The sequence below is a fragment of the Candoia aspera genome, chromosome 1 (genome assembly GCF_035149785.1).
Source record: "Candoia aspera isolate rCanAsp1 chromosome 1, rCanAsp1.hap2, whole genome shotgun sequence".
In the NCBI taxonomy this organism is placed as follows: Eukaryota; Metazoa; Chordata; class Lepidosauria; order Squamata; family Boidae; genus Candoia; species Candoia aspera.
This window is the reverse complement of record NC_086153.1, coordinates 100,184,254-100,200,780: the sequence shown is the minus strand read 5'-3', so window position 1 is coordinate 100,200,780 and position 16,527 is coordinate 100,184,254. Positions and strand designations below refer to the sequence as shown.

The following is a 16,527-nucleotide window of genomic DNA, read 5'->3' as shown; positions in this document are numbered from 1 at the left end:
TTGCTGTGGATGCTGTCCTAGAGGTATTAGAAAAGTTTAAAAAGCAAATGCTGCACCAATGTTTTGTTTGGAAAGATTCCCATCCACCTAGAAAAAAAGGGGGGCGGGATTGAAGTGCTTGGATAGCTAGATGTGAATGTCATGAGTGTACCGCCTGGTAAATGCGTGTTTTGTAATTTGCCATTTCCATTATGGCTGCCATTTTGTGAACATACCCATAACTTATTCACAAAATTCTAATGTTAATGACCCCTGTCATCACAGGCAATGTAATTTCTAGCATAGAGTGATTAAGTAGTTCAACAATACATATTCTGGATGTAAAATTTGTAATTAAAAAATTCAGGTAACTGAGGAAAACTTAGATTCTGAAGAGATGCAGTAAATTAAAGTTATTTACTTACAATATTTGTTGAAACACTGATGGCTGTATATTGTGAATTAACTCGGTTCATGTCTAACTCTGGAGGAAGTTTTGTATGTTCATTTTTTTAGTGTGTTCTTGTGAAATAACCAACCACAAACCTAGTTTTGCTTCATAATCTTCCATGCAGTCAACCCAGGTCTTCATTTATTGCAGGTTTACTACTTGTACCTCTTCAATAACCATACATACATGAACATACTCTGCCAAGTGAAAGGACTTATTAAAAGACTTTATTCACAATAGATTTTTTTTTACAAATATAGTTCGTAAAAATTAAGCATTTTGATCTGTTGTAACCAGATATTTCTATAAAGGTGGAAAAAGACTAAGTGGAATATGCACAAACAAACATTGAAACAAAATGACTGCATGGTCAGTTCACCTTACCAACAAAATGTCATTCGGGATTATAAAGCTGTCATACAACACACATGGTACTTAAATCAAGTTTCCAGGGTTTTGTATATTAAGTATTTGAACAACTACATTGTGATATGCTAAATAGCAATGGAGATTTAGATGCTATCTAATCTGGAAAAGACTTAAAAAAAATAGAGTTACTTTAGTTTTAAACTACATACACAGAGGTCAGCGTTAATTCAGTCATCTCTGGAGGGATAAAAGGGAGTCCCGAAGTTGCTTGTGTGACATTGCTAGTAAATTCTAAAAAAGATAATCTGAAGCTATTCACGCCATTGTAAATAATATTTCAGCAATAACTTTTAAAATGGCAATCAATCTGAAGCTTTATACTTTGGCAGTTTTCTGTAAAACTCAACATTGCCGTTTTGAAGATATAAAACATGTTTCTTTTATACTTCGCAATTCTAAGGGATATACAATCTTCTTGTCTACTTACATCACTTTACAAAAAGATACATTAGTGCAGCTTGTACATACAACCTGATTACCTCTAAGTTATAGAACTATAGAAACTTTGTGCTGTTTTAAATAATAATACCCATGAGAAAATTACAACTCTCCATAAAAAGAAATATGAAATTGATAAAAACACTTGAGTCAATGTTTTTAAGGAGATTATGCACAATTAATTGCCTGTAAAGGATGGAAAAGAGGGTGGGGAATAATTCCCGCTATTTTTATATGTTCATTTTTCATTTGACTTATAGAAGCAGACAAAGATGGCCACAGGAAAACATTAATGACTTCACAAACATTAAATTAAGCCATGATTCACTGGCTCATGATTTACTGAATAAACCACAATGGCTAGGTTCACACAATATGGTAGCTCGAAATCAGTCTGTTGCACCTTAAGGTTACATGTGAGCAGGTCAGAGTCCAATTTACCCCAAATGGCATCTTGATGCAGTACATACTGGAGGACTGGCAGCAAAAGTGGGGGGGGGGGAATGGGGCAAAAGCCATGCATGAGGCAATACCTGCTTCACAAATTAAACAATGATTAGAAAGAACAAGTGAAATAATTCCCTTGTATTTTTTTTTAATTGGTGCATTTTGGGGAGCAAGCTGGCGTAGTATTGGAACTGGATTGCTGGATGCCTAACAGAGCACAACTGTGAAGGATACTTAAGTCCAATTATGTATGGACTTGGAGCACTTATGTTAATCAAAAAAAAAAAGCACCAACCCCCCTACAAACCCCACTAACCCTTGGATTATAGCCTTAAAAATGGTGACAAATTTATTTGCTATTCCAAATACCTTCGTGTAAACATACCATTGAGGAACTGATTTATGATATGTTCAGGATATATGTGGAAGACAGAGAAGCAGTGGGCTGGTACTATAAAGGACTACCGATGGTCCTACAAGACAGTGGAGTCTTGGATACGAAGTATTGTGTCAGAGATGGAGAGCCATACCAGGTAATCAGCTTTTAGTTTTATCAGTTTATTCTTACAAGATTAAAATGTTTAACAAAAAGTGGTCTTCAAAGGGTCTTGAACAGGACTAAGAATTTAATTATCATCTGTTGGATGATGCAAGGCAAGTCATGGCAGTGCACAGCGTCATGAGGTGGAATAATAGCTTACAGTGTGTTTTGTGAAAAGGATTTCAAGGTTAGAGGCCATAACAGACTTTTACCATCAGTGGTTGGCTCCCAAAGAAAGTAAAAATGGCACTTCAGTTAGAACAATAAAGATTAAGAAATGGAAATAAACTGTACATTTTACATGAAAACTGTTACATAAATTTTTTAAAATGTGATGGCTCTGAACCAATAATATTGCACATTAGCTACACAAATGATTGCTGCCCTACTTGTTTTCAGAAAGTGCACTGACTTTAAAAATATCTTGGCCAATCAATACCAGTAGATTTGTATCAGTGTGAATAATAATAAAAAACCCTGTATAGCAGTATATATTTTGATTCTGCTCACTCTATGTAATTATATACTGCAGATATGTCTTATTAGTTAACATGCTGAGCAGCTACAGAAGCTATCTTTCTTTGCTAATAAAAGAGGTTAATTTTATTTGGTAATTAATTTTATGTTATATCTGGATTGTAACACTTGCTGTAACTAAAAAGAAACCTCATTATTTATTCCAGATATTTATTGTGGCAAGAAAAGCAACTGTGGCTATGAATTATTTGTGATATAATTCTTACATGTTTTTTCCAGGTCACACCTACAAGCATTAAAATCTAGAAATAAAGCAGAAATTAATTTGCCCCAATGTTCCACATTAGAAAAAGTATTTGCCTTTCTGTAAATCAGCATCTGAAAAACTGAATGTAAAGGTACTTCAGTGTGTAAAGAAGCAAACACAAAACACAAGAGCTCCACAAATGAAAAGCAGTTTTCAATCTGATTGATACTAGTAATTGTATGCATGTTAGTAGTATTCCACATAAACAAGAAATGACATCATTTGTACAAAAAGATTCATAATAATTTGCCAGCTGTAACAGTCCTGTTCCAAATATGCATGAATGTCAGCCTCGTTCCTCCAATAACTTCTCTCAATGATTCTTCAGCTGCCATGTTTGATTCTCAATAGTTTTTAAGATTTGGAGGGTGTGTGAAGCTTAGTATGCAAGCTGGCAGAGAGAGAGACAGAAAAGGATTCAGGTAAAATTGGGAGGTTGGGGGGGGGCAAGAAGGGGAATTATTGCTTGTGGCTCTCCCTATTCAGATTGCCAGATCACAGATAGCATTATGGCCAAACCTAGAACCCAGCACAATATGATCATCTAAGGTGTTCACAAGTACTTGTGATGTTGCAGCAGCACTGTAGCATGACTAAGCCATAGTGCAGAGAAAACCATTATACTGAGGTGTAGCAAGTTTTGCAAAACCTCACATCAGTACAAATACTGGCACACACTATGTATGTTCAGGTTGTCTGTGGATCAGGGAGTGAGTTTATGCAATTTTGCAAGTAGTTGTCTTGGCTCAAAACTTTGATGGTTAAATTTGATGGCATAAACATGTTTGCAGTAACAATGTTAACCTATCTGGGTGTCCATGTAGGCTGATGTGTCACTGTATGGTCAATACAATTTTTAGGACTGCAATGAAACTTTTAGGACTAGAGGATAGCCAAAATTCAGTTTTAAAAGCTACATAAAGAAGCAACGCTACCATAACAAGTTCCCTTCTGTTGGTCATTCCTCCCCAGCTTTCTTTTCAACAAAATTCTGCTTTCTTACATGAAGGCTGCTAAACATGACAAATCATATAAAATTCACCGCAACTTGTCATGTTTAATGTCAATCATTAAAACTATCCTATTTACAGAAGCATCCCAAATGTAAACAGGAAAAAGAACCATTTCATAACAAAACTCAAAAAGATCGTCAACATTATCACTTTGATAAATAAGGGAACAGTTTAGGTCCCCCCACCCCCTGCAGCAAAGCATTAAAGTACTGTGGTCAATTCTTTCAAAAGAGAATTAGAGCCACAATGTGAACTTCTAAAACATGGTACCTTTGAGGTATATTATCCTCCTCTTTCCACATCATTGTGCCCCATATCCATTAAATGGAAGATAATGCTAATGGAATGTTGGGAACAGCAATAACAGACTTACAGAACTGGACTAACCAATCTCTAAATAGGATAAATTTCAAAGCACAAAAAGGATATCACATATTAGGTTAATTTGTCTTGCATAACAACTAAGGTTTTACAGGAAATAGATTTTTCTTTCTGGTGAAAATACTGCTGAAGCTCCATTTTCACCAAGACAGCCTGTGAGAACTGTGTCTCAAAGGGTATCTGTAAACCTACTGTATGTCCAGAAGCCAACTCAATTTCATGGTTGCTTATGAAACAAATTCAGAGACGAAAGAAAGAAAGAAAGAAAGAAAGAAAGAAAGAAAGAAAGAAAGAAAGAAAGAAAAAGAAAGAAAAGGATGGGCACCAAAGTTATCTATGGTTAGGCTTGATATGCAAATATGTTCTAAAATTATATGTGAAAAAATTTCATAATTCAGGCTTCCAAGACAAGCCACAGTTCAATGTAATGGTATATACAGATAAGATAAAACTATATCTGGTTTATATGAATATTACATCTTTCTAAGTATTCCAATTACCAATTAATGATAGACCCGCATAAGAAGAGGCTGTCACAGCTAGATTTGTCTCCATTGATCAGACAAATCCCACTGGAACTGATTTAAAAAAGAAAAAAGCTCTTCGTACTTAATTCTTTATGGCTTTTTGCAACACAGCAAAGTATTACAGCTTAAAGCAGACATCTCCTCACAGAGGAGAAAACAATTTTGCAGTCTAAACATAAAGCAAAAAGTAAGTAACTTGCTGAATTCTGTATTCTGTTTGACCAAATACACACTATGGTCAACAAAATCTAGAGATGACATGTTACTTCCTGGGAAAACATAAATATTAATAATTAAAATTAATGACATTAGGTCCCTTGATAAAGATTGCCAGGTTGAGAGCAGACTGCAAGAAACAAACAAACAAACGAAAAAAGAAACAAAACAAGAAACAAAACCTGGTTTAAAACTCAAAAATGACAGCTAGAACATTAACAGCCATATAATGTACCCAAATAAAATTCAAAGTAGTTTTATTCGCTTTCTTTTTTCTCTTTTTCTCTTTTGATAACTGGGAGAGGGTGTGCCTCCGTATTAAAGACCCAATGTTCAAATGGAAGAATATCATCTTCAGAGAATAGTAAGTATAAATACCTAGTAAAGAACAACAAAAATGCAGTATTAATACGCTATACAACTAGAAATACATAGTAATTGTAACATAATCATTTTATTTATATTGAGAATTTATTACATTAAGTATTTGCTTAGTCTTTCACTGACAAGTATCCAGACTTCCATTGGAAAAGAGACAGGCAATTGTTTGTATTTTAATTATAATTACTACCACTCTCCTATACTGTTTTTTAAAAATCAGCCCTTCTACTTAAAACAATCTGGTTACTTGTCTTCTGCCACACTCCACAAATCATTCTTATATAGCACATTGAATCTGTCCAGTAACATATGTTCTCAGTAACTTTGTATTTTCCCCTTGTTTTAGGAGACAGGACTGAAATTCAAGAAAGAGAAGCTTGTTCAAAGTAACTAAAAGGTTCATGACTGAAAAGGCAGATCTAATTTCTTCTCTACTAGACCAACATTTAACATCTGCTTTGATGAGACATAGGTGATACCACTTAAGAAACTTCCTTGCTTCCAGGACCACAGGAATAACCTGCTGTCCTGCTTGTTTCTCTTGGTCAAGGATTTGATTATCTATTTCTCCTGCTCCCCCAATCCCCATCTCCAACACTTCAGTGTTCCCCTTTGTTTCTGGAGATATTTTCAGATTCAGCTATGCAAAGCTTTAAACAGGTGCTTCAGTTCAAACGTCAAAGGTCTTCTAGGCTGGGTAGCTTCAGCAAACACTGCAGGCAATCCAAAGCCACCCAGCCCAGAAGCAGTTCAGCTAGTGCTAGGAAAGAAGACTGGGAGAAGCCTTCTCCCACAGCACTGGTTGCAAAGTGATCCTACATGTTTCATCAAGAAGATTCAGCTGACCTCTTTGCTTCTTTGAAGCAAATCAGGTTGCCTCTTCAACCTACATTATTTCATTAAAGCAAATCTGTTTGCTTCGCACAGGCTTAGTTTCAGCTACTTACTGCTCTAACCCAGACAAAGATGATTAATTCCCAGCTCTTTCATTTAAAAATCTGTTCAATTGCTTACTTGAGTGTTTCTGAAAGGAAGAAACTCTGTTGCACATCATCATGGCTTTTACGGTTGCTGTAAACATCTCTAAGTCCAGAATAGCCACCATCTACTCTGCAGTATTTTTCCAATGCCTGGATTTCAAAAAGAAGAATAGTTGATGGTATTTTATAAATATCTTTCATATCTTTCAGTGCAAAACACCGTAGGGTAATTTGTGCTACAATACTGGTTCATAATTTTAAATTTAAAGCAATGATCAGAAAAGTAGCATATTCAGTATAAAAAACCTCAATCATGTTGTAGAAGAACTAAGAATCTTACTATAACTCCCATTATTTTTACTGCAACATTAGGAATTGTCTTGTATGAGTAAACAGGGACTATGCTGTGGAGTTTACCCATATTGTTTCCATCAAGTACATTTTGCCCTATAGATATTAATTTATGCATATTTTTATATTGCATTATTTAGATGTCATGGTAAACATTTGTTTTTATATCTGTTTTATCCTTTTAAGTTGTTAATTTTACTGCAATTTTGATGCACAGTTGACCAAGTATACATTTTGGTAGAACAAGCCTGTAACGTTGATCTCAGTGAAAATACAAATATAAATAATTAAGATAATAATGAGAACAACCCTAACTGGGATTGGGATGAGCAAATTGATTATTGGATTTCAAAGATAAAAACAGACCAATTGAATAAAAAAATGAAAATGTTATTAACTGTGGCCAGTTATGCTTTAAGTATAATAAATTAAGTAAGTGTACCATTTTCTTTTTCTTAAAGAGTAGATATAAAAAAAAGTTGGAAATGGTTGAAATCTCTCAAATGACTTTTATCTGCATGAGACAAAACGGAGCCTATGTCTGAAGGAATTATTGGGCAAATACAATTATAGTTCTGATCTATTTAAACAATGTATTGTTGCTAGCACTAAATTCAAATGATTCTTTAAAATGACAAATATAAGTTATATGATACTTCAAAGAAGTAACTTAAATGTGTTACCTCTACAGCTTCCCAACCCCACTGCCGGTACTTGGGGTCATGAGTGAATCGCCACATATACATATAGGTTTCTATAACTTCAGGTCGTAAGATGTAGTATTTTTCATTCTGTCTGGTAGCAATCGCCTCAACTCCACCATCAAATCTAAAAGCTTCTGGCCCCAATTTCATGCCTAGACACAATATTAAAGTATTCAGCTTAATCAGCATTGGCATGAAGCCCTTTCAAAAATTTTAATAAAGAACAATGGTTTTAATATATATGAACTACCTTATTACTGTGCTACATCTTATAATTCTGAACTCCAAAATACAGGATTGTTCTGCTGTACAAAGGGATTGGTAACCTTTTGTTAGCCACTCAATAGTTTTGGAATCCGAAGGGCCACAGCAGGCAGAACAATGATGAAAAGTGGGTTCTACTTAGTTTGAAGGGGAAAAATTCTGTTAAGTCTTACATTATACAGTAGCTTTAATGGGTTTCCTGCCTCAACATGGTAGGAATGTGACAGAACAAATTTTTATGAATGTTGATCAGAGGAAGCTCCAGGGGTGGCAAGTTTGCCCACCCTTGCTGTATAAATTCCAATAATTTGTGCTCTGGGCATCAATAGCTGAGAAATGTCCAAATATAAGAAAAACAATGGTTGGAGCAATCCTAAACTACTTTTTCTAATGAGTAGGGCCTTATCCTACTAAAATGTTTCTGGGAGAATTAGCTGGGCCACTATACAAAATTGTGTGATGGTGTCTAAAGCCATGATATGTTGCTAAACACTGTTGTATTGTGTTCAAAACACATATTTCTTGTTGGATCAATTTCTTTTAAGATTTATACAACTATTAAAACTAAACTATAGGAAAATTCTTCAGCAAAGGATCGTTACCTTGTCGTGGTGCTGGAGCTTGAGCACCTCAATGATGCCATGAGCTAAACCGTGAAGGGCCACCCAAGATGGGAAGGTCATGACAGAGAGGTCAGACTAAATGCGATCCCTGGGGAAGGTAATGGCAACCCACCCCAGTATTCTTGCCATGAAAACTAAATGGATCAGTACAACCAGAGATATGTCGATATACCATCGGAAGATGAGACCCCCAGGTCGGAAGATGGTCAAAATGCTACTGGGGAGGAACAGAGGATGAGTTCAACTAGCCCCAGACGTGATGACGCAGCTAGCTCAAAGCCGAAAGGACGGCTAGCAGCCGACGGTGCTGGTGGTGAACGGCGAATCCGATGTTCTAAGGATCAACACACCATTGGAACCTGGAATGTAAGATCTATGAGCCAGGGCAAATTGGACGTGGTTATTGGTGAGATGTCAAGATTAAAGATAGACATTTTGGGCGTCAGTGAACTGAAATGGACTGGAATGGGCCACTTCACATCAAATGACCACCAGATCTACTACTGTGGACAAGAGAGCCACAGAAGAAATGGAGTAGCCTTCATAATTAATAGTAAAGTGGCTAAAGCAGTGCTTGGATACAATCCAAAAAATGACAGAATGATCTCAATTCGACTTCAGGGCAAGCCATCTAACATCACAGTGATCCAAATATACGCCCCAACCACAAATGCTGAAGAAGCTGAAGAGGCCAAAATGGGTATGATCAAAAACAAAGATGGCAAGGACCTAACAGAAGAAGAAGAGATCAAGAAAAGCTGGCAAGAATATACAGAAGACCTGTATAGGAAGGATAACAATATCGGGGATAGCTTTGACGGTGTGGTCAGTGAGCTAGAGCCAGACATCCTGAAGAGTGAGGTTGAGTGGGCCTTAAGAAGCATTGCTAATAAGAAGGCAGCAGGAGATGATGGCATCCCAGCTGAACTGTTCAAAATCTTACAAGATGATGCTGTCAAGGTAATGCCAGCAAATTTGGAAAACACAAGAATGGCCATCAGATTGGAAAAAATCAACTTATATCCCCATACCAAAAAAGGGAAACACTAAAGAATGTTCAAACTATCGAACAATGGGACTCATTTCACATGCCAGTAAGGTAATGCTCAAGATCCTTCAAGGTAGACTTCAGCAGTTCATGGAGCGAGAATTGCCAGGTGTACAAGCTGGCTTTAGAAAAGGCAGAGGAACTAGAGACCAAATTGCCAATATCTGCTGGATAATGGAAAAAGCCAGGGAGTTTCAGAAAAACATCTATTTCTGTTTTATTGACTATTCTAAAGCCTTTGACTGTGTGGACCATAACAAATTGTGGCAAGTTCTTAGTGGTATGGGGACACCAAGTCACCTTGTATGCCTCCTGAAAAATCTGTATAACGACCAAGTAGCAACAGTAAGAACAGACCATGGAACAACGGACTGGTTTAAGATTGGGAAAGGAGTACGGCAGGGCTGTATACTATTCAACTTGTATGCAGAACACATCATGCGACAAGCTGGGCTTGAGGAATCCAAGGCTGGAGTTAAAATCGCTGGAGGAAACATTAACAATCTCAGATATGCAGATGATACCACTTTGATGGCTGAAAGCAAAGAGGAACTGAGGAGCCTTATGATGAAGGTGAAAGAAGGAAGTGCAAAAGCTGGCTTGCAACTAAACCTCAAAAAAACCAAGATTATGGCAACCAGCTTGATTGATAACTGGCAAATAGAGGGAGAAAATGTAGAAGCAGTGAAAGACTTTGTATTTCTAGGTGCGAAGATTACTGCAGATGCTGACTGCAGTCAGGAAATCAGAAGACGCTTAATCCTTGGGAGAAGAGCAATGACAAATCTCGATAAAATAGTTAAGAGCAGAGACATCACACTGACAACAAAGGCCCGCATAGTTAAAGCAATGGTGTTCCCCGTAGTAACATATGGCTGCGAGAGCTGGACCATAAGGAAGGCTGAGAGAAGGAAGATCGATGCTTTTGAACTGTGGTGTTGGAGGAAAATTCTGAGAGTGCCTTGGACTGCAAGAAGATCAAACCAGTCCATCCCCCAGGAAATAAAGCCAGACTGCTCACTTGAGGGAATGATATTAAAGGCAAAACTGAAATACTTTGGCCACATAATGAGAAGACAGGACACCCTGGAGAAGATGCTGATGCTAGGGAGAGTGGAAGGCAAAAGGAAGAGGGGCCGACCAAAGGCAGGATGGATGGATGATATTCTAGAGGTGACGGACTTGTCCCTGGGGGAGCTGGGGGTGTCGACAACCGACAGAAAGCTCTGGCGTGGGCTGGTCCATGAAGTCACGAAGAGTCGGAAGCGACTAAACGAATAAACAACAGTAGGAAAATTAAACTCAGATATAAAAATATGACAAAAATACTGGGGAATCCACTGCATTGGTTTTAATTTTTTTTAAAGAAACTACATGACATCTGTAGGGCAGGAGCTGGTAACATGGAATTCATAACATCCCAAGGTGGCACTTGTGGACCCCCAAATTAAAGAAACCAAAATGTTTAAATATATAGAGTGGAAATCTAACATGAATGCCTATTGTCATGACTTTCTGTATGTTCACGCACAATCGTGGATATGTGTTTATTTTATTTTGTTGTGAAATGCTTGTGAAATTGCTAACATCTGCTATAGAACTAATTTCAACAGTGGCAAACCTAGGTTTCACACACTTTTTAGCAATTCAGAATGAGTGAAAGAACTTGAAAGCTTTTCCCTTATATTTGTGAAACTAGTGTACGTAGTCAATAAGTTGAAGCTATTACCAAGTTTGCTACTGTTATTTAAAAATCTGGTTAGAGAAGATTAGGATGATATGGGTATGTTGCACCACTGGTGGAGAACAGCTCTGTGACGATACACAAAATTGGATTCAGGTTCACCTTTGTAAAGTTCTGTGGTCCTATACCTAATTGCCACACATCTAATATTATTGTTTATTTGTTCAGTCACTTCCGACTCCTCGTGACCTCATGGACCAGCCCACGCCGGAGCTTCCTGTCGGTCGTCAACACCCCCAGCTCCCCCAGGGACGAGTCCGTCACCTCTAGAATATCATCTAACACATCTAGTGATGGGCCCCCAAATTGGATATTTTTAGCCAATTACCTATTTTCTTGCCCACTAACTCCCATGGGAAGGAGAATTTAAAAAGAAAAGCAATCAGAATGGGAAGGGCAAAAAACATTCCTCTACCTACCTACTCTGGCTATTTGACCTACCAAGATTCCAGATGGCTCAGTGGAATGTCTCCCCTTAAGCCTCAATGCATAGGATTAGTCTTTTAAGAAAATTACTCCCTTTCCCCACTGCACAGTATTACTCTGTTTCTGAATATATTAAGAAAATACTTTTAGACAGCATCATGGAGAATTTTTAATACAAATCTTCACATCAGACTGTTGATGCGAAAGGAGAAGAACATTGTCACAGGCAAGGGATGGGGAGCATTTGGCTTTCCAGATGTTGTCCAATTAAAGCTCTCTCAACATTGGTTATGCCAGCTGGGGTTACTGGGAACTGTAGTTCAGCAAATCGGTAGGGCCCTATATACCCCATCTCTATTATAGGCAACACAACCCCTACAAGCATAAAGCACATTTCAGATGGAAAATTTTCAGATGGAAAACTTTCTAAGCACTGTTCTAACTCTACAATATGTAAAGGTAGGAACTACATGTAATAAAAATTTCTTATATAATTTATATCAATTGGATGGGAAAAAGCCAAATACATTGCCTTGAATTCAAAAACAGGAATAAGGAACATTTTAAAGGCAGAACAGCAATACTCAACAGTTTATAATTACCTGTACGATCATAAGATTCATGACATGTACGGGCAATTTCAGCTCCAAGTTCAGTGTGATGTCCAGTTTTATCCGCTGGTGCTCCATCTGCACCCAGAACAAACATCCCTCCAGCAAAACAAGTAAGATGACCCATTTTGTGTTCAAGCAGGCCACCTTTCCACTCAGCAATGTACATTAAACCATTGCTGGATTTCCTGATTAGATGGGTTTCTATGGACTAGAATTGTTAAAAAAATAAGTGTTATCAATTTACAATAAATAATAACAATAATATAGGTATCTAAATATTTTTCACACACTTGAAAGCACTCAACACAACACCATTAAAAATGAGTAGGGGGAATGTCCATTTTGTTATAGACTGCTCAGCTTATCTCCACTCCAGCCAAATTGTGGAAAAAATGATCAGCAAATACAGAAGTGCAAACGTTGCTGAAGAAGAACCAGTACAACTTGGGCAAAAGGAATCTTTATCTCAAAACCTTTGAATGGACTTTGTATGTATTAACAAGTACTTAGACAGGGATGATTTGGTAGACAATAGCTAAGTCATACATTATACTAAGCCATAATGTGGCTTGCTTGGCTTTGGCTTAGTGTGCTGTGTGAATTCAGCCAATTATAGTTCCCTCAAGAAACTTGGCTAAAAAATCATGGTATACTGTGATATGTGAACCCAGTCATGTAAATTTGGACTTTCAAAGCCAACCCTACCCACCCCACCCCAAAATATATGACAAAGTCCTTAAGCAAAGGCTTCAGAGTAAATTTGGACATTGAAAAAACAGATCCTTTTACGGATTTTTCAGTTTTAGATAAAAGAAAGGAAAGAGTTGGGATAAGTGGGGCTTTATTGAAGTGGAGGCTTCCAAGGAACTGTTCAGTCTTGTTAGTTGAACAAGGAACTTGTTCAGAAATGATTTGGAGTTCAGAATGGTTAGTGAGATGACCCAGCTTGGTAAAATTAAAGGTAGAAAAATAAAAAATTTCTAAAGCATGAGACACATCAAAAGCACTACATATAATGGAGTAGCTGCCACAGTAAGGGTGGATTGGCCAGAACTGTTTTGTCAATGCAATATTCCTTTGGAGACTGGCTTTAACTGATTTGATTCAATTGCTTAAGAGGCAACAGCCCAACTCATTGATTTATTTAAAGATACGAACTAAACCTAGTGCAGTATTTCAGAACACACCTTTTTCTTTTGCATAATCAGAAAACAAACAAAACATCTCCAACAACCCACAACTCCCATTTTCACTGTAAAAATAAACTTGTTTTAATGTGCTTGCTCTTTAAAAGGTTGCTTCCCTATAACACTGACATCCACAGAAAGGTATACTAAACCTTTAGGTGAAGTTACTTAAAAATATTTATAAAAGGAATATATACAGTCAAAACAATTTTTTTAAATACCCCCCTGACCATAACATTTGCTCCCATAGTCATGTATAATGTTTACCTGAACAGCATTATAATACATTTGCCTGGCTTCTTCATCTGTCTTATCAGACATCAGCCATGCTTTAAGCAAATATTCATAAAAACTATCTCCAAGTCCTCCAACGGAGACATGATCTGGGGAAAAAAGTGCAAGAGCACTCTGGTAATTCCATACACACACACATTTATTTATTTATCAGTCAATCAATCATATGGTAGCACCTCATACATATTACAATTATATTTTAAAAAATTGGGAATATATAAAGGTATACAGAAAATATACATTGGTCATAGGGCAATTACAACTAAAAGCAAACATTAAGATTACAGATATAGTCTTTTGCAGCATCTGTTGCCATCAGGAAATCAGCAAAGTTCCCGTTGTAGGGTCTAGTCTTACATTCTTGTATTATGTGTTCAACAGTTTCCCTGTCAGCCCCACAGTCACACCTTGGAGATGGTATCTTACCCCATTTATATAGGGAATCTATACACACACAATCCCAAAGACAGAAAATGAAGAGCAAAATAATATAGCAAAGCCACACTGACCCTCTTTCAGCATGGTGCTTTATTCAAGCTATATCTTCTTTAATATCTCTTTCCCATTAAACTACACTAGTTCAAAGGATGATGCTCTATAGGCATACCAAGAGTTTAAATATGTGGCCCAATGCCTCCCTATCTTGAAACAAACAACACTTAATCCCCAACAAACCTATTTCATTTGGATCCATTCATTTTCTATTTTGTGCATAGCTGAAGCTTCTGGCTTAATTGGGAGCTTTCTCCCTTTCCTGCATTCCCTGCTTTTTGTAACACTTTGACTTGTTAAGAATTCTGGAGAACAAAAAAGCTTGCTTTTGTGCTACTCTGGTGAGTCCTAAAAATGGTATAATTCAGAAATGGATTTTGAATTTTTTTGCAAACTGAATATAGCTTTAAATTAAAAAGAGGAATTGTACTCATGTCATTTGGGGGGAGAGGGGAGAAGGAAAAATGTATATTAAAAGTCTTTAAATTATGGCCATTAAAAATGAAGACAGGCAGGTTTCTCTCTAAAAAAAAAAGGTTAAGAAACCATACCCGCACAGAATCTTTTTTTTTTCTTATTAAAGGTTTCATCTTTAAGAATGCTTCTTTGCCCATCAGCCTGTGACTTGGCATTTGGTTTTTAAAAATGCTACTTTTGCTATCCCTCACCAAAGAAACATTATGTGAAAAGAAGTATGAAAAGTAGTTTCTCCATTGTAAAGAACATTTCATTAATTTAATTAATTAAATGATTGTCCATAATACATATATAGGAAAAAGAGCTTTCCTTTAAATAAATAAATAAAAAGTGCATTTTTGAGAGGGAGGATTGATCTCTGAATAGCAGCATATAAATGACCTTTACAGTTTCCTTAATGAATTATCTCTGAAAATCCTGACATCTGCAAATTAAATAGAACAAGCAGAGACTCATCAATAATAAGTCCTGTTATTATATCCATTATTGCTAGAGACAAATCTAATTGACCAATGATGCTACAAATCACTTTCAATTTACTTCTAAAGTAAAAAAGGCTAGGTAAAAGGATAGGAAAAAAAAAACAATAAAGCCAGAGGAGACTCTCAAAGATGCAGCTTGCTGGTTTAACAATAACATGTTCTTAAATGTTATTTTGACTCATTAAAATATATTCTTCTCTCCCAGTTCAGTATTCATAAGTTGCAGTGATAATGTTTTGGAGATATTTTATTAAAATTTCTCAAAATGTTCCATCAAAACTAGTGCAGAATGTGATAGCACAGATAGTAAAGGGCGCCAGTTATTCGGTGGGTGCAATACCACTCTGTGAGCTGCACTGATTGCCAGTGAGCTTCTGGGTGCAATTCAAGGTACTGACTGTCACCTTGAAAGCCCTTCATGGCTTGGGACTGGGTTACTTGAGGGAGCATCTCTCCCCAGTTCTTTCTACCTGTCTGATCCAGGTAGGCAGGATGGGCATGCTTCGGGTCCTGTAGGCTAAGGAATGCCTGTTGGCGGGGCCTAGAAGACCTGCCTTTTCTGCTGTAGCACCTGCCTTATGGAGCATTCTCCCTCCGGAGATCAGGATGGCCCTGACCCTGCTGGCTTTTCATAAGTCCTTAAAGACCTGGCTCTTTGCCCAGGCCTGGGGCTCCAAGTGTGTGCGCAGAGACCCACTTTTTGGTTATGCAAGTGATCTTGGTCAATGTTCCTCGGTTGCTGCATATTTTAACTTTTGTAAAGTTTGTAATTGTTTTCATTTTATTTTAACTCTGTTCACTGTCCAGAGTCATTTGTTGAGATGAGCGGCCATATAAATTGGATAAATAAATCAACTAAATAAAAAGGAAAACTTTTCTTTAGAAAGGTTTTATTTATTAGTGTAGAGAGTTTTAATAAGAACTTAAGTGTAATTAGTTATGTGAACCAATAACAAAATCATGTATTTGCTCATAATAATGTAATATATAATATATAGTACTAGTATTATCATACTAAGACTATAGTATATGTCCTTTGATGTATGTCTTAAAATGTTATTCGTAAAAAAAGTTATATAATAGGACTTTTTTTTATTACTATGGCAATCTCTGCCTGTTACTGATTAACTGGTTACAAAGTTCACGCCTTGAAAGAAAGCCTACTGCTGTGTTTCCTTATTTCCCTGTTCCCACAATAAAATACAGTACAACCTGTTAGAATAACAGTTAGACCCTTGGTACAACTTGTATATC

At 36.8% G+C, this 16,527-nt stretch overlaps 1 protein-coding gene across 1 annotated transcript in view; it reads right to left on the bottom strand.

The window, feature by feature from the left end:
• Positions 1-628: 628 nt before the first annotated feature.
• Positions 629-16,527, bottom strand: part of MAN1A1 (mannosidase alpha class 1A member 1) — an 82,510-nt gene continuing 66,611 nt past the window's right edge. Inside the window, exons 8-12 of the mRNA XM_063310598.1 lie at positions 13,796-13,911; positions 12,330-12,549; positions 7,602-7,774; positions 6,602-6,717; positions 629-5,584 (exon numbers count right to left, since the gene is read on the bottom strand). Coding sequence (XP_063166668.1) covers positions 5,464-5,584; positions 6,602-6,717; positions 7,602-7,774; positions 12,330-12,549; positions 13,796-13,911 — 746 coding nt within the window. The 3' untranslated portion in view covers positions 629-5,463. The remainder of the gene's footprint in view (positions 5,585-6,601; positions 6,718-7,601; positions 7,775-12,329; positions 12,550-13,795; positions 13,912-16,527) is intronic.